Genomic DNA, 24996 nt, shown 5'->3' with positions numbered 1-24996 from the left:
TTAAACAACTGGGTCTTAGTCAAGGAGTTATAATGGTCAGTTTTGATGACTGAGGTGAGCTAGGTCGAAAGCTCATGGGAGTTAAACCACCTGATGCTGCTGGAAGCCCGAGAAAATTTTATTAACATTTTCCTATTTTAAGCCACAAGAAATATATATGTCTGGTCGACTGCAACTTCAAACATTTGTATGACAAGGGCTCTTTGAAAAACACTTTTACAAACCTTTCTCTACGAATGGTAACATATGTTGGCTTTTCTCTCCTGAGTGTCTGAATTTCCTGAATTTTCTCCAGTCCAGCATTCTGAGGCCTCTCTGGGCGATTCTGAAATGATGTTGTGTATCTGTGGGAGAAACATGATGTTAGTAAAAATCCAAATGATAAAATTAGCTTTACTGAGACAAGCATGTACTTCAATACTTTAATTACTTATTAATAGTGTTGCTGACTGATTTGCCTATAGCTACACTGTGTCTAATATTCATAGATTTAATCAATATATATTATAAAAATGGATGTATGTGTATCCCACATCAGCTCCTAAACCACTGGACCAGATTCAACCACACATGGTTGGTGGCATATCATTTACTGTCTGCAAATCATCACTGTGGGGGTAAGAAGCACTTACCTATCAAAGGTATAGGGGTGGTGGTGGAAGTGAAAAAGCAGTGTAGCCCATGACACCCAAATATTCATACTTTAGTAATCCAGTATCTGAGAATGAGAACACTTAGAGACTTGCAACAAACTTTACACATAATTTCAAACCTTCATGAAACTTTTTCTTGCTGATGATCCCCACAGAATGACGAAAGGAAAAATGTTTATTGCTTACTACATTTTCGCGGTGTGGGATTAGCCGAGCGGTCTGAGGCGCTGCAGTCATGGACTGTGTGGCTGATCCCGGCGGAGGTTCAAGTCCTCCCTCGGGCATGGTTGTGTGTGTTTGTCCTTAGGATAATATAGATTAAGTAGTGTGTAAGCTTAGGGACTGATGACCTTAGCAGTTAAGTTCCATAAGATTTCACACACATAACATTACTACATTTGCACCGTTCGTGCAGTAAAACTGCCACATGAACCATGAAATTTTAATTTATTACTTATTTACTCATTTCGCAGAGAGTACTTATATGTACCACTGAATGTACCAAAAAAATTATATCACTGTGCAACACATAGTTCAGGAGATATGGTGTCATAAACACTGGCATGCATGAAAACTGTCACATCATGCAAGACATTTAAATTTATTATTTCATTGCTACTAACTCTATACACAATACTTTTTGCAGACAGTATCCCCATATGCCACTGAGTAGAGCTGCAAAAATATATCATTCTATGAGACACAGTTCAGGAGATATGACATCAAATACTGAAATGTGTGAAAAACTGCAGCTTCATGTATGACTTTTTAATTTATTACTTCTATACTACTAACTCTATTCAAAACACATTTTTCAGACAGTAGCAACATATAACAGTGGATCTACCTGTAAATTCTCTAGAGATATAGGAGGAATATGTATACAGATATGTTAAATACACATTAAATATATTTGAGATGTGTTTTCATGGCAAAGCCATGGTAAAAAGTTCATTATAATGCCCTGGAATGATTTCAACCAAATTTAGTACAAATATTATGTACAGTCTGGAAATAAACACTGTTGGGGTAAGAAGCACCAGCCCCCTATTGGGGTGAGCATGGAATGTGGAGAGAGGAGGAGATGGAGAGGCAAAGAGAGGGGAGAGAAGGAGATGGACAGAGAAAGGAAATGGAGGAGATTAACAGAGTGAGGAGGAGGAGGAGGAGATAGACAGAGAGAGGGGAGAGGAGGTTATGAACAAAGAGATGGGGTTAAAAAAAGATGAAATTAGAGGGGAGAGGAGGAGATGGTCAGAGGATGAAGGAGAAAATCAACAGAGAGGGGAGGAACAGATTGTAGAAGACTGGAATAAATACATGCCTGGGCAATGCTGGGCACTCAGCTAGTAGAATAAATAAAAAAGAAAAACAACTAGACAGTATAACAGAAGCAGCAGGCATAACAAACATTCTTATTATGTTCACACATGTAATATTTCATATTCAGAAGAGAAATACTGTGGCTCAGCTACACATTGTCACATAGGTCTCCAATATGAGACCTACCACTAACTGACTCGTCTGTTTATGCATTACATTGCTTCAGCAGTATACGCAGTCACCTTTGAGCAGCTATGAATATTTTATGCAGTAACTCTATCCTATCCTGCAGTCTGATTCAGGCTGCCTAGTTACAACATTAGGTGGAGATGTGATGTAGAACTGACATACTGCATATGAACCAAATGGAGGAATTTACAGAGAAAAAAACTAGGAAGGAAGATTAGACTTAAACCCCTCTCAACATCAAGACCATTACAACATTTTATTAGAAATCATTAAAAATCCCTAGTTATTATTAAATCTAACCAGGTTTACACAACATTTTACTAGAAAACATTAAAAATCCCTAGTTATTATTAAATCTAACCAGGTTTGACTCAAATAAGATCATCCACAGATTTTGCTGTGGTTGTTGATGCAGATGTACTTGTACTGGTAAAGCACTTCATTGTGAGAGGCATAGGCCCCAGCAGAGGTGAATACAGGGAGAGAGAGGAGGAGGGGGGGAGGGGCGCAGGAGGGCAAACTACCGACCTGCAGGCCCTCTCCCCACAACTACAGAATTCTTCTAAAAATAAGTAAATAAAGGTACTTTGCAACACAGATTTCAGGCAGCCTTGAAAATTTTCTCCTATTGTAGTTGGTATTACACTGAAGAGTCAAAGAAACTGGTACACCTGCCTAATATTGTGTACAGCACCCGCGAGCACACAGAAGTCTTGCAATGTGGTGTTTCACGGACTCGACTATTGACTGAAGTAGGGCTGGATGGAATTGACACCATGAATCCTGCAGGGCTGTCCATAAATCCATTAGTATGAGGGGATGGAGATCTCTTCTGAACAGCACCTTGCAAGGCATCCCAGGTATAATCAATAATGTTCATGTCTGGGGAGTTCGGTGGCCAGCGGAAGTGTTTAAACTCAGAAGAGTGTTTCTGGAGCCACTCTGTAGCAATTCTGGATGTGTGGGGTGTTGCATTGTCTTCCTGGAATTGCAAAAGTCTGTCGGAATGCATAATGGACATGAAAGGATGCAGGTGATCATAAAGGATGCTTACATATGTGTCATCTATTAGAGTCATATCTAGATGTATCAAGGGCCCCATATCACTCCATCTGCCTATGCCACACACCATTAAAGAGACTCCACCACCTTGAACAGTCCCTGCTGACATGCAGGGTCCATGGATTCATGAGGTTGTCTCCATGCCCATACATGTCCATTCACTCGATACAATTTGAAACAAGACTCGTTGGAACAGGCAACATGTTTCCAGTCATCAACAGTCCAATATCAGTGTTGATGGGCCCAGGTGAGGCATAAAGCTTTCTGTTGTGCAGTCATCAAGGGTATACGAGTGGGCCTTTTGCTCCAAAAGCCCATATAGATGTCATTTTGTTGAATGATTCACATGCTGAAACTTGTTGATGGGCCAGCATTGAAATCTGCAGCAATTTGCAGAAGGGTTGCACTTCTGTCATGTTGAACTATTTTCTTCAGTTGTATTTCTATGAGCTTATTTCTTCACAGACTGTAATTCTATATCCACCAGTTGTGGAGTTTTCCCCCATCATAAATTAAGCATTAATAGCCAAATTCAGTAATTATTCAAATGCTCTTCTATAAGTAAGAATACTGGACAAAGGTTCAGTCAGTCTGCCTTAGTCACTCACAAGGTTAACATCTCTGTGTTGCTATGACTATTGAGATGTAGTCAAATTCATATTGACAGCAAGTCATTCAGTCTGTAAAACAGTCTATGTTTAGTCATAAACACATCAACATCTCCATGTCAGAATTTGAGTTTTGCCTCCAACACATGAACATCTCCATGGCAAGTGTTTCTGTAAGTCTTCTCACCAAGTGAGTAATTAGTAATCAAGAAAGTATGCTTTATGTAAGTCTAATATACGTAGAAGCACATCTGGTAAGTTTGCTGTTGAAACTGTTCGTTAAGTATGTTGTCACTGTTACGATTCACTAAGTGTAGATGCTGGCCTGTGTTGTGTGAACTATTATGCATAAAACATAAATCCAGTAGAAGGATCTGATTATCATAACGCTTTTTGAGAGTAATGTGAAAAGATTTCAAGCTTATCTCCAAAGTGTTGGGTTAATAATATTAGATAACAACTATGTTACTAAACCACCCAGTTTCAGAAAAAGAGATGACAATAAGAACTGTTACTGAGGAATTTCTACCACAGCTCAGTATGCTTATGTAGTCTGTTTAACACAACTGCAAGGACCACTGATCACAAAGTTTAGGGAAATGCACAGAAAAGGTAATTGAGTTAAACTGTCAGTTCTTGTGGTGAGCTGTGATGCATGCAGCACTCAGTTGCCTGGTGTCATGACTGGCATGCTGCAACTTGCCAGTTCAAACCTGACCACCAACAATTATTTCTTATGTAGTATTTATTCCTTGGGGAAAGTTCTTGAAATATCTTATGTCTGTGTTCATATATTTTGGAATGTTTAATCTGTGTATAAATTCCAGTATTCTGGGATATTCGGTTTTTGAATAAATAGCTGCACTCTCTGTCCAGCATGTCATTTCTGTTCTGACTGTATGTTGGTGTCAATAATAAACATGCTTCAGTTCTAAGTGTTGTATTTCAGATCTGGACCTGATTGTGGTTTCAATGTGATATTGCGTGATGGAGATACCAGGTACATCAAAACATTTATGTAACAATGGCTCCAATTAGGTGAAACAAAATACATTACCTGCACAGATAGAAACCAGAATACAAACAGTAAATCATTTGTAAGATATGTATATTCAGGAGACAGATGGTTTCCAAAACAACTACAAGTCAGCTTCACATCATCCTTCATTGTTTTCTGGAGATACTGGTCAAAACCCAGCAAAATGGCTGAAAGGATTCAATCAAGTCAACAAGTAAAACAGGTGGGATGACATGATGTGTTTGACAAATGTTTAATTTCACTTGGGTGGCACAGCCCTACAGTGGTTCAAAAACAATGAAGAGAAGCCTTGTAGCTGGGACAAATTCCAGGCTGGCAACAATCAGCAGCAAGTCCACTCACCAATTGAAGAACATGACCCAGTGTCAAGGGATAATGACATGCTCATTGTGGTGTCACCGCCAGGTAGGTGGTAGCCTTTAAATCAGCCGCAGTCCGTTAGTATATGTCGGACCCGCATGTCACCACCATCAGTGATTGCAGACCGAGCGCCACCACACAGCAGGTCTAGTCTAGAGAGACTCCCTAGCACTCGTCCCAGTTGTACAGCCAATGCTATCAATGGTTCACTGTCTACATACACTCTCATTTGCAGATACGACAGTTTAGCATAGCCTTCAGCTACGCCATTTGCTACGACCTAGCAAGCCGCCATATTCAGTTACTATAATTACTATGTATTCTGAACAGATAATATTGTGATTCATGTACCGTCAAGAGCGACGTTCATCATTAATGGATTAAAGTTAAGTATCAAACTAATTACGTCCGCTTTCTGAATTCTCATTCCTTGTCATGTTCCAGACCTCACGTCAGTGTACTGCTTCCCTCCTCACGCTAGCCTGCTTGAGCTAAAATGTGTGCATTTTGGTCTCCACTCGTAACACGGTGTTGGCTCTTCTGCTAACACAAAAGTCATATATACAGAATGTTTTGGTCCTGTACCAGATTGGAAATCTGAGTATGACAGCATCTGATGAAATCTCACACTTGTGAAATTAGTTGCAGAACACATCTACCACACTCTTCTGGTACACAAACTCAAGGTGACAGAAGACTTTATCAAGTGGGGCCATTTAATCAAGGAAATGCTGTGAAAGAGTTGGAGGAAAGAAGTATGACCAACAGACAAATTTGGAACCAATGGCAGTTGTCAAAGACCACAATGAGCTCACCTCTCTCAACTAGGTAGTAAGGAAAGAGATACAGCGGTGTACAGCATCCAGAACTGTTAGACCAAGTAGACAAGATATAGCAGCCATGAATGGTGACCCCATATGTCAGGAGGTAACAGAGAAAGTAGAAAAAGAGTTGTGTCAATCTTTGGCACCAACCTCCACCACTAGTTGAACATTCAATGGAGTGTCAATCTTTGGCACCAATCTCCACCACTAGTTGAACATTCAATGGAGAATGGACTCAGCCAACTTGAACTTATGCTGTAATCTTCAGACAACAACCCAGCATCTGAGTGTTCAGTGACTATTAAGCCCCAAGTTGTCAACCATCGCAACAGTCATATTAATTACAACCAATTAATTACAACCAACTGTAGACAATTATAGATGAACTGTACGATAAAACCAGTCACCTTACCCTGAACAAGGTTGCTCCCCAATATTCTGTAGGCATTCCCCATCACCATACAGAGGTACCAGCCAATCATCTAGCCACTGAATTCAAGAAAACTAAGCAAGGCAACCATTTATGGAGGTGAGGCCACCACAAATGAAAATCCTCCATGACACCAATCAACAAGATGTCAGGAAATCTTACTGATGTCATCATCAATGAGCAACTTGAATGGGTGGTAGCTGACAAAGGATCTCCCATTTCTGCAATGTTGGATAGATTTCATCATCAGCTAAAGAAGACTATGTTCTGTGAAATGAAAGCAATTGCACTGAAGGTTGCAAATTGGAAATACTTCCAGCTGACAGGAACATGTGTTGCAAGGATACTACATAGTACATAGCAAAAGTATATAAGCAGAGCAAACATGGACGAAGGATCACCCTAGCAAAAATATGGCCTGAAAATGGGGAAATCCATTGAGAGACGCGACTCTGACAAAGGGCAGATTATTATTATGCAGTGCCTTTGAACAAATATCTCAAAAACAGTGAAGCTGGTCGATTGTTCACAAGCCACTATTGAGAGCACCTGTGGAAAGAGAAAGGACAGTGAAACTACCACTATGCACTAAATAGTCGGATGTCGAGGACTCTTCACAGAACATGGAGTTCAGAGACTTGTATGCTCTGTAAAGTAGGACAGATGGTGATAGGTGGCATCTTTGCTGAAAGAGCACAAAGTCAGTGCATGCACAAGTGTTTCAGAGCACACCATTCATTGTACATTGTTCAGCATGGAAATCCGCAGCAGACCACCGACACATGTTCACCTGTCGACAAAACAGTATTGTCAATTATGAAGTCAGTGGGCATGGGACTACTGGATATCAACTGTCTATCAATGGAAATGTGTTGACTCTTCAGGTCAATAACATTTTTGCTACACTGGGTTGATAGCTGTCTCCACAAATACAGTCATCGAGGTAAACAGCAGCTCACAACATGCAGCGCACCGTGGACACAGACTGGTGGGAGCAGTATTATGCTATGGGAGACATTCTGCTGCACTTGAATGGGACATGTGGTAGTAACTGAAGACACATTGACAACTGTGAACCATCTGCAACCCTTCATGCTTGATTTCTTCCCCAATGGCGATGTCATCTTTCAGCTATATAATTGTCCATGTCACAGGGCCAGAACTTTGCTACAGTGGTTTGACGAGCATTTTAGTGAACTCATGCGGATGTCTCAGTGAACAAATTCACCTAATGTAAAACCTATGGAGCCCATCTGGGTCGCTATCGAATGCCATCACCACATACGCAAATCAATGACTTGTTATTTACATAAATTACATGGCCTGTGTGTATACATATAGTGTCACATACCTCCACAAACCTACCAACAAACTGTCAGATCCCTGATATGCAGAATCTGTGATGTATTTCATTCCACAGATGAATAAACAAGCTATTAAGCAGGTGGTTATAATGTTTCGCCTCTTCAGTGTAACTATGAATGACACATCACAACCATTTGAATTTGACATTATAACAAAATGTAGTCAAAATATTATTCTTGGTTGGAACTTCTTGCAGGCATTACAAGCAGTGACAGACTGTGGATGATCAGAGCTCCAGATTGAGAAAGCTATTCAAACAAGCACACATAACAAAGATTGCTCTGGGCAGCTGTTTGACATTGAAGATGTAATCACCCTGCCATCATCAGTCATGTGAGTTCCTCGTCCTCAAGCAAGATGACCAATTAAAATATGATGGATTTTTCAACTGCAAAAAGCTATTGATGCTCACAAAAAGTCTGCATGCCAGCAACTATTATAAGCATTGTAGGTGGCCGAGAAGAACTTTGGATCATTAAATGTACACATGGCTACAACTCATTCCTAAAGGAATGTCCATAGTGGCAGTCAAATCAGTCCAGGAAAGCCAACCGAGTGCCATGGACAAAGAATCATATTCCACTACACTACAGACAACACAGAGGAGGAAGCTGCTATCAAACTGCCAGTAGGCTCTGGCATGACTGAGGAACAATGTTAATGAATGATACCCATTCTACTTCAAGTTTTGGATGCTTTCAAAATCAGAGTGGAGAAAAGAGAGACCAAGCAGCCCATGGTAAAACACCATATCAACACTGGGGATCATCCACCAATTAGTCAACACTCATGTGGATTGTCACCAGCATGGCTTAGCCACAGCCTGGGGGATGTTTCCAGAATGAGATTGTCACTCTGCAGCGGAGCGTGCACTGTTATGAAACTTCCTGACAAGTGCTCTTGCCCGCGAAAGGCAAAGGTCCCGAGTTCGAGTTTTGGTCCGGCACACAGTTTTAATCTGCCAGGAAGTTTCATATCAGCGCACGCTCCACTTCACAGTGAAAATCTCATTCTGGAAACATCCCCCAGGCTGTGGCTAAGCCATGTCTCTGAAATATCCTTTCTTTCAGCAGTGCTAGTTCTGCAGGGTTCGCAGGAGAGCTTCTGTAAAGTTTGGAGGGTAGGAGACGAGATACTAACAGAAGTAAAGCTGTGAGGACGGGGCGTGAGTCATGCTTGGGTAGCTCAGATGGTAGAGCACTTGCCCGCGAAAGGCAAAGGTCCAGAGTTCGAGTCTCGGTCCAGCACACAGTTTTAATCTGCCAGGAAGTTTCATATCAGCACACGCTCCGCTACAGAGTGAAAATCTCATTCTGGAAGACTTTGTTTGGATTTTTACACCTATGTGGAAAGTAAGACTATCGGAAAGTTACTAAGGCACTACTTTGGGGTGTATCATATATTTTGTTGCTTGCTAGATGTCACATATGAAATACAGGCTTATAACCCTTCAACAAGAAGACAAGAGTGCATAAGACGTCATCCAGTAATTCGATATGAAGCCCTACTACAGTCCAGAGGTGCAGATCAGTGATGAGAGGTTCAAGGAAACTGAAGACACACTTGAAGATCATGTAGCTTCAATGTTCTTCATAATGAAGAGGATATCGCACATCGACTAGGATGTGAGTTTCGACCAGCACTGCCATACAGAGGACCACCAACAAGATCTAGATCCAGGGTGTTGTAGTCAACCCAACTGAGAACTTCTGAAATAATAGGTTACTGTTTCTCCAGGAGAATGAGCAATGCCATGAGCTGTGGTGCATGTAGCATGGTGTACTGGTTAGTTTTTCTGGCTGGCATGCTGTGTGTTACCAGTTCAAATCTGATCAGCAGCAATTATTTCTTATGTATTATTTATTATTCCTAGAAATCTCTTGAAGTATCTTATGTTTGTAATGTTTGTATATTCTGGTATATTCACTGTCTGTATAAATACCAGCATTCCAGAATATTCAATATTTGTATAAATAGCTGCAATCTCCATCCAGGAGGTCAGTTCTGTTCTGGCTGTACATTGGTATCAGTAATAAATATGCTTTCAGTTCTAGGTGTTGTGTTTCAGTGACAACCCTGCCTTCAGATTTGGACATGATTGTAGTTTTGATGGCACAATATTCCCCTGAACAGCATAGACTAATTGATCTGTAACCAGAGATGGCACCTTCTATATTTTTCATCATGCACCCATTTCCATATCATTAATTCAGAACACACTTCACAAGTTTGACAATGGATATCCATGACTCATAAGTTCCAAGCATTTATAAACTGTGTGATTGAGCAGAATAGTTACACAGATACAAGAAGGGTGTTATTTTGATCTTTTGAGATAATTTTTAATAATTGTCCATAAAACTGTAGTTTTTTCTCTTTTTATCAGTGCTGCCACCACATTTACCTTCTGGTAGTGTTCTTTGTTAGTTCTAATCCTCTTCTCCTACCTTTCATTTTCACACCCAAGACTTTTTGCAGCTGTTTTCTCTCTTCTTATCATGTCCTCCAGACATCTCTTTCTGATTATATCTAATGTTTCTTTTGTGTATAAGAACTCAGATTTGACAACTGTATCATCCTTCTTCTTCTTCTCCTCCTCCTTCTATGGCTCTACAGTTCATTGTGAAACTTGATCTCTTCAACACTTTTTCACAAGTTATGATGATCCAAAAGTCAAGCATTGTATCACCTACAGTCCATTTTCTGCAGGTCCTCCATGACTCAATCTGGTTATAGGTTGACTCTGACCCACAGAATGTCCATTTCACATCCTTTTAGCTACTTCTGTGTCACTCATCAGTGCCACATTCCCCACCAATCTCTAAATCTGGTTGAAAGCACAATTCCTCTTTCACCTTCCTCTTTCACTAGCTGAGCCACTGATTCTTCAAAGTACCTTTCTCTCAAAGGCATCCTGCATCCCAATAGCTTTTGATGTATGTAAGCACTGGTCTTATAAGTGTTCATTCATATACTACTTTGTACCTAATTGTCATTCTCACAAACGTTAACAATTTTCCAGGAGTACCTTGTTCATTGAAGATGTGGTAGAGAAGCTCTCTGATTATGGTATCATATGTTGCTTTGTAGTCAATGAAGAGAAGATGTTTGCCAATCCTGAATTCAACTGCTTTTTCCTAAAATTTGCCTTAGGCTGAAGACATGATTTATAGTTGATTTACCTAGGAGAAATTCACATTGTTATGAGCCAGTCTCTCTCTGAACGATTGGGAGTAGAAGGTCAAACGGTATGTTAGAGAGTACTTTATATCCCTGTGTACAAGCCCTCAAATTTGACATGATGTCCAGATGTTTTAATTCAGTCCCAAATGACAACATGTATTGGAACTGGATGAATTACAAAAATATATATATTTTTAATATGGAAAATTCAGTATGGTTGAGGTTGTTATTCACCATGTAAAGGAGACATTAAGCAGTGGGCAGGCACAGCCAACAGTCTACTTTGAAATGTACCTGTCCATTGCTCATTGTCTCCTCTATCTGTAGCAGTCTATACAAATTCACGTTAACACTTTTAATTACCTGAATACTTACACTGACATATAACAAGATTAAAAATATGTATCTCTTTACAACTATATTTGTGCCCCTTTAATGTTTGTGCACAGAATAGAACACAAAACAAATTTGAATATAACAGTATATCATGTATCACATAAAATTTTATTACCTAGGTGTTGTAGTTCCAGCAGGAGTAGTAAGTCCTCCTGAACCAAGGCTGCGAGCTGTGTTATAACTCACAATTCGATTGTACAAAGTGCGGCTGACTGCTGGTGCTGTGACAGCACCTTTTCTTTCACCACTCTGATCTGAATTCTGGAGATTTAATTGTTTCTCCAGCTGCTCAACGCCACCTACAACATATTGAGTGTTAATTACAGGGAAGTGAGCAACATTTCTGCTGTCAGCAAAAACACTCTCTCTTCAGGAAAAAAATGTCACCTCTGAAAGTGAGTAATGTAACAGTGAAAATACCAATAATGGAAATTCCTGAAGGGAGCTGTACATAAACTAAGGGAAAGGCAACCACTCACCTACAATAGATCAACGTGTGGAGCATGGATCACAGAGATACACAACAGGAAACAGCATCCACACTACTTTTAAGTTCTTGCTCTTTTTCTAACAAAAGTACACAGACTCACACACACAAACACAGAGACACCCAAATGCACACTACTATGGCCATGGCACTACCAAAAGTACACATAACCACACAGATACCCCATACTCCAGTGGCCATGGCCATGGCCATTTGGGTGTATGTGTGGTTGTTTGTGTACTTTTGCTAAAAAAAAAAATACCAAGAGCTCAAAAGCTAGTTTTTTTGTGTAAATCTTAGTGCATATCTGTGTGAGGTGATCCGATGCCTGAAGACCATGTTACATGACCCAATTTAAATCTTGTGATTGTTGCATATAGTGCTCAGTGTTTCCCCTGTCACAGAACAGAAAGGGTGCCTGAAGCCATACCAGTTGTCTCTTACATAGTAATTTAGTTTAGTTTTCTGTTTCTCATGCATTTCCATGAGGAAGTGAATTGCACTTGTGTATTTTACTGTGTAAACTAGTGTTTATTAACTCATTCTTAAGTTTCCTTGCATAAATCTTAGTGCATATCTATGCGAGGCAACCTGTCATCTGAAGTGCCACATTACATGACTCCATTTAAATCTCATGTTAATACATATAATATAGCTTAAATCAGTGTTCTAGAGTTAGTGTATTTATTTCCTGTAGTACTTTTATGTAAGAGGAGTTTCTAGTAAAACATAACTGTTGATACACCCATTTTCAGTACAGAGATTTATTTGTTTTAAGACCTAGTGGACTTCAATCTTAGGTTGCATAACAGATTTAAGTGTTTGTTTACTCCCTTATTTACATTTTGCCTACATTTCAACCTCAGAAGTTCCACAGTTGGGTAATTTTCTCTTTTGCGGAGGTCTGCTTGTACTTCCTCAGTTGCTCCTCACAGTAAGTTTTTAATTTTGAGGTATCAGTTTTTTCTTTCCTTTCTTTTTTCTTTTTATGCTTCCACAGTACAGTGTGGATAGGGACAGTGCCTGTTGTGGGCACACACAAGGAGAATTGACAGCTGTCCATAAATAGCTGTAGGCAGTGGTGGTTGACCAGAGTTTACAGGCTTCTGGTGGCATTAGGACACTGGTGACAAGACCTCTGGCACACTTGGTGCTGTTTCAGTCCCCAGATGACCAGGCTGTCACTGAGTTTTCTGATACAAAACATCTCACCAGTTCACCTTTGCTCAAGAGTGAGTGGAGGACAGTGGTGAGTTCCCATGTCACTGGGTAGAAGACAAAAGGGAATGGACTACAGAGCTGATACCTTACACATTAGCTATAGGTATGAGATGTGACCCTGTGTTGATAATACTTCTGAGCCAGTGTAGGATGCCTCTTCTGTTAGGCCAGCAGCCAACTCTCCTGCCTTGTCTGGACACGTCCAGAGGGTGGGTTTGCTATTCATTGGCAGCTCAAATGTTAGCCGGGTGATGGACACCCTCAGGGAAACAGTAGGCAAAGTTGGAAAGAATGCCAGAGGGCACTCTGTATGTTTGTTGGGGGGGGGTCTCATCTGTGATGTGGAAGAGGCCCTACTGGCAGCTATCAAGCACACTGAATGGAACTGGCTGCAAATTATGGCACATATTAGCATGAATGACACCTGCCAGTTGGCTTCTGAGGCCATTCTCAATTCCTTTTGGCAGATGGCTGATTTGATGAAGATGACTAACACTGCACGTGGGGTGCAGGCTAAGCTGCATCATACCCAGGGTCAATCACAGTCCTCTGGTTTGGAGCAGAGTGGAATGTCTAAACCAGAGACTCAGGCAACTCTGTGAAGATATCGGATGCAAATTTCTCAATCTCTGTTATCGAGTGCAGAATGGTAGGGTTCACCTTAATAGGTCAGGCATGCACTAGAATCGGCCTCCCCCTCGGTATCAGAGATGAATTGCCTGCCAAAACCGAAGTTACAACAGCCACAGTATTCCCAGAGAATGTCTGTCCTCACATATCAGATATAGAAAAGATTAACACAATATTAGTAAACTGCAGGAGCATCCAAGGAAAGACCCCAGAATTAGTGTAGTTTTTTGTAAGTTTTAATGATCAGATAGTATTAGGACCAGAAAGTTGATTGAAACTGGAAGAAAACAGCAGTGAAATCCTACGTACAGATTAGGATATTTACTGTGGGGATAAGTTAGTCCCCAATGGAGGCAGAGTATTTATTGCAGTAAAGAATTCAACTGTATCCTGTGAGATTATCATGGATTCTGAATGTGAATTAATCTGGGTGAAGGTACGCAACAAAGGTTGGTTAAAAATAGTAATCAAATTATTTTGTAGACCAACTAGGCCAGGAGCTGTGGTGGTAGAGTTCTTCAGAGAGAACTTGCAGATTTGCAGAATATTGTTAGTAATTTTCCTGATGATGTCATTGTAAAAGGGGGTAACTTCAACTTAGCAGGAATAGATTTGGAGGGCCATGCCATCCAAATCTGTACCAGAGACAGGGATTCATGTGACATTATTCTGAATGTGCTATCTGAAAATTACTCAGAGAAGATAATTAGGGAACCAACTCATGAAGGAAATGTCTTAGACCTCCTAGCAACAAATAGACCTGAACTTACTGAATCAGTTAACACAAAGGAAGGTATCAGTGACCATAAAGCTGTAATAGCAGCTATGACTATGAGTTTTACAAGGAATGTTAGGAAAGGCAGGAAAATATTTTTGCTCAGCAACAGTGATAGGATGCAAATTGTAGAGTATCTGAGTAGTCAACAACAAACATTCAGTGCTGAGGGTGAAGATGTGAAGCACAAATGGGAAAAAAAACTAAAGCATTGTTCAATGTGCCTTAGACAAGTATGCACCGAGCAAGGTCTTAAGGGGCGAGAAAGACCCACTGTGGTTTAATAGCCATGTTAGAAAATTGCTATGTAAACAAAGAGAGCTTCATCATAGATTCAAGAGAAGTCAAAATCTGGATGAGAAACAAAAGCTGAACAAAATGAAGATGAGTGTAAGGAGAGCAGTGAGAGAGGCATTCAGTGACTTTGAAAGTGATATTTTGTCAACTGATCTGAGTAAAAACCCTAAGAGGTTTTGGTCTTGCATAAAATCAATAAGTGGTTCAAAATCCTCTATTCATTCACTCTGTCACCATACTGGCACTGAAATGGGAGGTAGCAGAGAAAAGGCCAAAATATTGAAAAGATCCAATGAACAGCAGTGTATTTCATCATGGGATCATTCAGTCAGCACAAGAGCATTACAGAGATGCTCAAGAAACTCCAGTGATAAACATTACAAGAGAGGTGTTGTCATCACGGGGAGGTTTACTATTGAAATTTCGAGGGAGTGCTTTCTGGGATGAGGTGAACAACATATTACTTCCTCCCACATACATCTTGTGGAATGACCACAATGAGAAAATCTGAGAAATTAGAGCTAAGACAGTGACTTACCAACAATCATTCTTCCCACGCAACATTCATGAATGGAACAGGAAAAAGGGGGCACAGTTAGTGGTACCAGAAGTAACCTCCACCACACACCATCAGGTGGCTTGCAGAGTCTGATGTAGATGTTGATGTAGTTGTTAATCCTGTTCCCTGTTACATATCTCTGTGCTCTACACATTGGTCCGCTATAGGTAAAAGAGAAAATAAACTTCACACACTTGAGGCTATGGTAGTATTCAATTAAGCCATAGTTTAGCTATTACAACTGTCACCAAGTCATCCATACTTCAAAAGCAGGTGTCATAATTGTGATTTTTTATAACAATGATGGTTGTAGAATGCGAACCTCAAGAGGGCTCCACGAGCAAAGATGATTCTCCAACTGTAACTGAGAGGAGTCACACATGACTTCAAAACCTATACAAGATTTATCAAGCTACAACCCACACCTGATTGAACTGTGTACTTATCCCAAGTGTTAAGGTGGTGTCTTCAACATGTCTAATGCAGGCCCATGCATGCTCTCTCTCTCTCTCTCTCTCTCTCTCTCTCTCTCTCTCTCTCTCTCTCTCTCACACACACACACACACACACACACACACACACACACTTACACAAAAGACGATGAAATTCATGGTCAAGTGTGTTTAGATTGAAAAGCGATCATAGTAAAGAAAAACAATAAGTGTCTGTTAATGTAAGGCAACAGTTTGAATCAGTACATTGTTTCTCTAATAAGATGGCAACATGAATTGGTTGTCTGAATAAAAATGAAGCCAGTCATTCTTTGTACCTATGTGCATCAATGTATTCTTTAAAAAATGAATCCTGTGTGTGTCGAAACACTAAAAGACATTCCCTAGATTGTACAATGAGATATCCGAACAGATTATAGGCCCAGTAGCACTGGAAATCTAGGAAAGTAAAAAAAGTGAAATCTTGTGAGTGTAAAAAGACTGTGTTTTTCTTATAAAAAGATTTGTGCATTGTGTGTCAAAATAGGGCTTCATCAGTATAAGATATAGCACGAAACAGTGTGCCAAAACTAAAAGACACTGCAAGTTTTCTGTTATGGGACTTGGAAATAAATGTGATGTTCATGGCAATGGGCCTAGGCAGATATTTTACCAGCAGTATCACAAAACCTAAAAATGAAAAAAAAAATGAGTAGGAACAAATAGACATACTTGTAAAATACTATATTTTGAGAACCATAGAGATCAATATTAAAACACACATATCCATCTGCGAAACTTTTAAGGAAAAGTATGATACACTTGTGAAGATATATGAGAAGAATACAAACCAACAAAAGACTCAATTATTAGAAGAGTTCTATAACTTTGAATACGACAGAAATCTAGATATGATGCTCAATATTGCTAAAGTATCATTCAGATTGAACTGCCTGTGTTTGGCAGTGTTTATGCAGCTGCCATAGTGTCCTCTTCACAAGAACTGACTGAGACCCAATGACCAGGAATAGGAGCCACGATAGCAGTGTCACACCGAGCCTCAATCTGATCACCAGCAGCGTGAGATACCTCTAACAAATGAGCAAAATTTAATACTTGAGCTAAAAATTGATTCTTGCACTATAGTGCACATTGATTCACCCACTTCTCACAATGAACCAAAGTTTATTATTCTTCCACATACATGCGAACAACAGTTGAAAATGTAGACACAAACATAGAAACAATCTAGGTAACAATACAAGCAGTTCCTGAAAATAAGTATCAACACAGTATGAGAGAGAGTGCCTGCTGCACTATGCTTATAAAGAGGAGGACTCTGGTAGACAGTGTGGCGGATGTCGTCCTGTGTGCACAAGTCATGGGGCCACTCACAGGTGGTCTCTGGTGGCCATCCTGCACAGATGCCATTGGCAGAATATTCAAAGCATAGGGTTATAGGATGTGACAACTTCAATATCACCACAAAGAGAAGTTTAAGAAATCAGTGTAGCTGGTTAGTTAGTTTCAAGTTCCATGGATCATTTGTGTGATAATTCGCAAAGATGTGTTGTAGCAAAGTAAGACTTTCCGTATCAAGAAGTGATAGTCAGTTTATTGTATTTAGCACGTAAAATGTGATTGGACATGGTATATGCAGTGAATTATGAAAGCAGATCAATAAGTGATCCAAATCACTCAGACACCCAAAATATGAAGAGAACTTTAAGATACCTGAATTCAGTGACAGGGAGTGATATATTCTACTCATCAGAAAAAAAGAGCAATGGTAGTGGCTTACTGTGATTTAGATTTCACAGGCAACAGAAAGATAGAAAAAGTACTATGGGATACATATTTCTGTACAGCAATGCTCCAGTCACTTGGTGTTGCAAGACACAATGTGTAGTTGCACTGCCTAGTACTGAAGCAGAATACATATCTTCAGCTCAGAACAGTTGAGAGATGAAGTTTGTGAAGACTTTCATAGAAAAACTGCTGAATAAAAACATGAAAATAACACTGTGTGAATAATCAAAATGCAATAGCAATGATGAATTCAGTTCAAATGTCAAGAAGAAGCAAGCACATTTTTGTGAATTATCATTTCATCAGTGGTATATTAAATCATGACTGATTCAACATTCAGTACTGTCAAACTCGAGAACAACTTGCTGACATTCTAACCAAATCCCCTGAAAGCAGTGATTTTAAAAGACTGAATGAAAAGTTGATGTTTAATTGAAATTAAAATCTTTTGTTTGTTTAATTTTAGCTTGCTGCAGAGTGCTGATCCCGTCAGATGTGGTCACAGTCATGCTACAATCGCCTAAAGATGGTGAACGTGAGTGTGTGAGTTGTGCTTGAGTAAATGTGTGTGTTTTCTATTTCAGAAGAAGGACTTTGTCCAAAAGCTTAATATTTTAGCAATCTTTTTCATTGTGCCTATTTGGAACTCAATGCTTCCACTATGAGGTAAGTAAGAATCTATCCTTTCCATGTTATTGTTTTCCCCCCAAATATTTCCCATTGTTTGTCTTCATACATTTAAATATTCTTCAGTGGAGTAAAAGTAGTGATGCTGTAAATATGACTTTAAATATCTTTGCAAGATTTTCACTTCAATATTTGCTTTTATGTTTTCAAGAAATTTGTTATAAATTTTAACTCCCATTTGGAAAGTACTTTTTGGCCCAAGGAAGTGTTGCTTTTGGATCAAATGTAAATTTCTGTTTTTTCTGATATGATGATCACAAATATCACAGGTTTTTGCAATCTGCTATAGGGTTGCATCCAATGGCCCTTTCTTGCAATTTGAATACACTGATAGTTGCTTTTGAGTTACCCCAATATGTGCCCTCAAATCTAATTTGAGAATGAAAGTAGGAATGGTATGCACTCCTTACTGTATTCTCACTACAGCAGGTTTTTAGTGTGCAAAGAAGGTAACTAGTGTTGTGTAATTTTGCATTCAGATGTTCTATATGAATACTTAATTTCAAAATGCTTTGCAATCATAATCCTATCAGTTTGGTTTCTCTACTGTTACCATCTGGCCCAAGAGTTGTCCAAATGATATTCATTGGACTGTTGCTTGTAAACACATGCAATGTCAGTGTTCTTGGAAGACAGCTGTGGTGGTGATGTTGCTCTGTTGTTGTTCCTGCATAGTGACTTGCAAAGGTGGAAAAAATCAAGAGTCAAGCAGTGATTAAGTACTTTGTAAAGATAGGTATGAAAGGAAACAATATTCATGCAAATTTCCAGAATACACTGGTACACTCTGCTCCTTCATATCTTCATATTCAACTACTGCCAAGTGGACAAATGAATTTAAATTTGGTCAGGAGATCTTAGATGATGATCTGCACAGTGGTTGGCCAAGATGTGTCACTACTCCAGAAATCATTGCAAAATTGCACAAAATGGTCATGGAGGATAGCCAATTGAAAACGCATGAAATTACTCATGCTTGCCAGATGGCATCTGAAAGGGTATATCACATTTTAACTGATACAGCTCCATCAGACTTCCATCTCTTCTGAAAACTGAAAATTTTTCTTGGTGGATGAAGATTCACTTCAGACAAAAAACTGATAACCAGATATGACAACTATTTTGCAGGCCTGGAGGAAACTCATTTTTGAAGATGGGATCAAGGCACTGGAACATCATTGGACCATGTACAGTAATCTACAAGGAGACTACATTGAAAAATAAAGAAAAGTTTCAGTGATTTTAGTACTTTTTCTGTTCTGCTCCAAGAAATTTTCAAACCACCTTCATAACTTATAAGAATTCAGAAAATTTACTATTTCTGTCATGACCTTCATCATGTGTTCCACGCCTGCAAATTTAGCACAAAGTGCTTCTCGATGTACATATCACTTGCCTACTGTAATAGTTTCCTCTTTCATTATAACTAATTCTTTCATTTCTTTCTGCATGGTGTTATAACACTGTTCCACACCAAATTTGTGGTGCCCATCGATTATACAACTACATTATAGATGCTGAGAATTCTCATCCTTGTCCTCTGTGACTCCTGTTAATTTTCAAATGCTTGTGATGACAGACTGCTAGACTGCCTCTTCCTGTGCAAACAGCTACTGGACCTGTGAATTTCATTTATACCATGAACAAATAAAAAAGGATAAACAGAAGTGCTACTGCACTTCTGCCAAACTGAAGGAAGTTTTGCCAACTTAAAAATACCACACCAAATGTTGGAAGAAATAGTGTCGCACTGCATTGCTAAATGAAATATTGTATTGTACTGAGCTATTTCAGGAAGGCCCGAGCAAAGCTAAAATGTACCAAGACAGGCTCAGCCTCGGACTACACGCATGTAGCACATTGTGCACGCATGCAGTTTTGCACACCATTGCTGACCCCATTTTAAAATACACAATTTACTGTGAAACACACAAGTTATGATTAATCAGAGAAAGATGATGAGGAAATGACAAGAAAATACGACAGTCAAGAACTTTGAAGTGAATTTATCTCCTGCTCACACACAAAGGAGAAATAAGATGAACATTATAGGGTCAGTTTATTCCACTCCAGGCAGATAAAACTGAGGAGTACACTGAAGCATGTCTTTCACTCGGGACAGCTAACAATGCAAATGGCCATATGCTTAAGGAAATTACCATTCTGTATTACAGATTTATGAAAAGTGTGTTTTTTTGTCTTATTTACTTAATAAATCCAATAGTTTCCCATTGTTAACAACCCTTAGAAATACACTGTATCTCATAAAATACACTCTGTTATTAATTGTAGAATATCTACTTTCTGAGATTTTTTTGTGATATCTGTCTTAGTGTTATGAGTATTGTTTTTGTCTGAATGCAAGGACATTATTTTAATGGTAATACAGGATTATTCAGCTTCTGCAGAAAATCAAGAAAGTGAGCAAATGAGTTTACTTTTGCCCAATCCTGGAAATACGTTTTCAGTTTTACTGATAATTCTCCAACATCCAGCATTAGACTATTATTTAGTACTGCTTATGAGAAAGAAAATGTACTCTGTGATGATCTGTTCTTTTGGGAATGGTTTGTGTGTCAGTCAGAACTTTTGATTGTGATAAGAATTACTGTATCATTTGTTGTCACAGAAATTGGAGGAATAGAATATTTTTCCATTCTGATTAACTAAGTTTCTTGATAAGACTCACCAAGTTTCTTAATGAGATTAATCAGCTCCTTCAGTGCCTGAGGGTCTTCTTCTGAATCACTGTCATAATCTCGGTATTCGTCATCTTCTTCCAGTTCTTCTTCATCATCATCATCATCATCATCCAGCACAGGTGGGGCTTCTGTAGTTGTTGTTGTAGTTAATTTTGTTGTCAATTTAGTACTCGGTGAAGTGCTGAAACGTGTAGTGCTGCTGGTAGCAGCTTTTATTGGTGGTAAAGTGGATGAGCTCCCACCTTGGCTTTTACTTTTCTTGTTGCAAACTACATTCCTCGCATAATCACAAGAATCAGCAGCTTTGTTAAAAAACAATCCTGAAAAAAGATAGTGTACATTAATATATGCTATACACAAAAATCTACAGAAAGGTATGTACTCATGTATCGCATACATTGTTATAAATACCTGATGGGCAGGTGAACTGATGAGCGACAATACCGAGGTTTGAGGGACCACTGTCAAGGCACCAAAAGTACTTCTTACAGTCTCGGGGATGTGGGAAAAAGCCCTCATCTTTACACTTGAAATCTGAAACATATGTTTACAATAAGAAACAAAGGCAATCTTTCTCTCTCAATATGTGGTATCTTTCAATAACCTATTAACTTCAGTTCTTAGGCATTCATGCCCATATATTTTGCAATGCAAATTACAAATTTTATGTGAAGATAATAGGAAATGTTTATCATAATTCATATTCTAGTTAAAAATCCCAGAGGAACCAGGTCACTCGCCCATCCTATCTTCTCTACTAATTGCTCTTGTCTAATTATTTCTGATCTTCTCATCCTCCATAATACCTACGTTTTAATCTTTCAGTCTGTATCTGCACTATTTTGAAAGTTCCTTACCGACTAAAACTTTTTCAATGTTTCAGGAAATTTCAAAGCAGAGAGCAAGATTTATTTCAGTCCTTAAGTTTCTCATATTTCTCACCAGTATTTTTCCTCCATTAGTTTACAAAACTAAAATATTATATTCAAAAATATTACATTCTGTAGTAACTTCATAATCCAGATTGATGTTCACTCAGTCTGGAATTATGAAAATGGGAAACCTGTACACACATCAACATGTAGAAATAGTTGAACAAAAGGTTACCTCAGATGTTTCCACAAAACAGAGAAGTATACTTACAGATACCATCTTTTCCAAACGATGTTAAATGCTAAACTGAGATCAAAAGAAATTCAAAACTTGAAGTAGGAAGTTAAGACTGTTATATCTGCAGACATTAATTAAAGTTTTGCATTACTCACTTACCTCGAAATTCATGGCACAGAAAATGAAAATTGGTTCTAATGCATGTGTGTATACTTATTTGCAATAATCCACATCACCAGATTAAAAAAAATTAAAGAAAAGAAAAAAAAAAACTTTTTCGTAACAACAAAGTCGTCTATTTCTCATGGGTGATTTTAGCAGCAATCCTTAGCAACATCAATATGTGGTGGAACACCCCCTTGCTTGAATGCTGGCTCAAATCCATCATGGCATACCATCAATGAAATCATCAAGCCAGCCCTGGTCCAAATTTATCCACACTTCAATGGCAATCCTGTGTAAGTGATGCAGAGTGTGCGATCATGCCGGTGTCCAAACACAGCTCATTTCCATTGATTACAGATGTGTTCCATTGGGTTTGTGTCTGGGGAACACACAGGCCTCTCCATTCTGGTGATCCTAGCAAGCTGAAGGATGTGTTCACCAGAATAGTATGATGAGCATGTAAGTTATGATCTGTGAAGATGATACTGTCACCAAACATTGGCGATGTGGTCCCACTATTGATTGCACAATTGTGTACCTGTACTGCAGAGCAGTGAGTTTGTCTTCAACAATCACAGGAGGTGTACAGTGTCCCCGTGTAATGACATCCCAGAACATCACTCCATCACCATGTTGTTCCATATGTGGGACACTGCTGGAGGTGTTCAATATTACCGGCTTGTCTCCAAACACATACCGAGCGAGGTGGCGCAGTGGTTAGCACACTGGACTCGCATTCGGGAGGACGACGGTTCAATCCCGTCTCCGGCCATCTTGATTTAGGTTTTCCGTGATTTCCCTAAATCGTTTCAGGCAAATGCCGGGATGGTTCCTTTGAAAGGGCACGGCCGATTTCCTTCTCAATCCTTCCCTAACCCGAGCTTGCGCTCCGTCTCTAATGACCTCGTTGTCGACGGGACGTTAAACACTAACCACCACCACCACCACATTTTCTGCGATTTCCAGGGTACAAACAGATCATAGTTTTGTTCATAAACAATACCCAATGCCAACCCTAAGGTGTCCATTCTGCATGATTTCTTGCTAATCTGTAACAGTCTATAGTGTTGTGGTATATGACACAGTGCTCACCATGTTCATCAGGAATGGACATTCACATCATGTAATCGTCTCCTACCAGTTTGATGCAGTGCATGACATCCTGCAGGCTCTTTTTACACTGAATTTTGTTCTGTAGCACACAGCCCAAGGTTCCTTTGACCCAGAAGTCATAGATATCTACCATCCTGTGCACCTGTCAAATGTTGACATCCTGTGTGATGTAATCCCTCACCACTAACTGTCAATTAGAACTGACGTCATGTCTGCACCAGATCATTTTGACTCTGGTGTTCACATCAAGCAGCATCCCTTGTTGACAAGCTTTCCACCTGTAGCATGATGATACAGACTTGATCTTTGGTTGCAATTGTCCTTCATGGCATGATGGATGTTCACTGTACTGCTCCACATACATCTCTAATGCCTTCCTATGGGTGCTTTAGTTCCAACTGAAATGCTGCAGTTTATTCAAGTGTGGCATTCTATCCATGGGTAGTTCTCATGGTAACTGTGTATGTGTGTTTACAGTCTAAGGGGAGATCTTCCAATTGGTACAGGAACAATCACATTAGCAACACACTTGCATGACATATCGGGGTGATGTAAAAGTTTTGTTCATATGTGTGTAAAACAGAAATTAAAACACAAGGGCACCAAGATAAGGCTTACACAGTTATGATTCAGATAAATTAATCACAAAAAAATAATGTCACTGAAAAAGAATTCATCGACATTTTTATTTTTGACAGTTAGTTTCTGTCATATGTGCACATCTGTATGTCAGATTGGATCCTACTTTTTAAATTAAATACTGTGGCAATACAGATGGGCTTTGTCAGTGAGTCAGTGGCAGGAAATATTCCCAAATATGTTGTCTTCATAACGACATAAAAGATAATCTGCAAAGTTACCTCTTTCTGAAACTGAAAGAATTACGTTATTTTTAAAAATCTAAAATAAAATAACAAATTATTGATGAACAGAGTTTCTATGCAAAACTGTGTTGAAATTAATACCAGGTGACAACTTTTTGAAGTAATCAATGATGGTTAAAGTAGAAAAACAGAAAATATAGTCTTTCACCTATATGGCCCACTGTAACTAAGTTAACTGAAAAATACTGGCTACATATGTGTTTCCAGAATGAATCTTTCACTCTGCATTGGTGTGTGCACTGTTTTGAAACTTCCTGGCAGATTTCAACTGTGTGCTGGACTGGGCCTTGAACCCAGAACCTCAATTTTCATGGGCAGTGTTCTTAACAACTGAGATGTCTTGGTACAACACTCAAACAGCCATCACAACTTGACTTCCACTTTCTGCTGCAGGGAAAAATTTTCGTTCTGGAAACAATCCCCTAGGCTATGATTAAGCCATTTCTCTGCAATATTCTTTCTTTCAGGAGTGCTAGTCCCTCAATATATGCAGGAAAACTTCTGTGAAGTTTGGAAGGCAAGACAGAAGTACTGGTAGAAGTAAAACTGTGAGGGCAGGTCTCAAGTTGTGCCCAGATAGCTCCATCAATAAGAGTATCACTTGTGACATGTCAGGTTCTAGGTTCCAACACCAGTCTGACACACAGTTTTAATGGAGGAGGAAATTAGTGTTTAATGTCCTGTCATCAATGAT

The 24996-nt window shown here is 39.3% G+C and overlaps 1 protein-coding gene across 1 annotated transcript in view; it reads right to left on the bottom strand.

Moving 5' to 3' along the window:
* LOC126185214 (serine-rich adhesin for platelets-like) overlaps positions 1–24996 on the bottom strand; it is a 504218-nt gene that overhangs the window by 73348 nt on the left and 405874 nt on the right. The window contains exons 11-14 of the mRNA XM_049928096.1: positions 21442–21564; positions 21018–21350; positions 11548–11731; positions 225–344 (exon numbers count right to left, since the gene is read on the bottom strand). Coding sequence (XP_049784053.1) covers positions 225–344; positions 11548–11731; positions 21018–21350; positions 21442–21564 — 760 coding nt within the window. The remainder of the gene's footprint in view (positions 1–224; positions 345–11547; positions 11732–21017; positions 21351–21441; positions 21565–24996) is intronic.

Source organism: Schistocerca cancellata, chromosome 4 (assembly GCF_023864275.1).
Source record: "Schistocerca cancellata isolate TAMUIC-IGC-003103 chromosome 4, iqSchCanc2.1, whole genome shotgun sequence".
NCBI lineage: Eukaryota > Metazoa > Arthropoda > Insecta > Orthoptera > Acrididae > Schistocerca > Schistocerca cancellata.
This window is presented reverse-complemented; position numbering and strand designations above follow the sequence as displayed.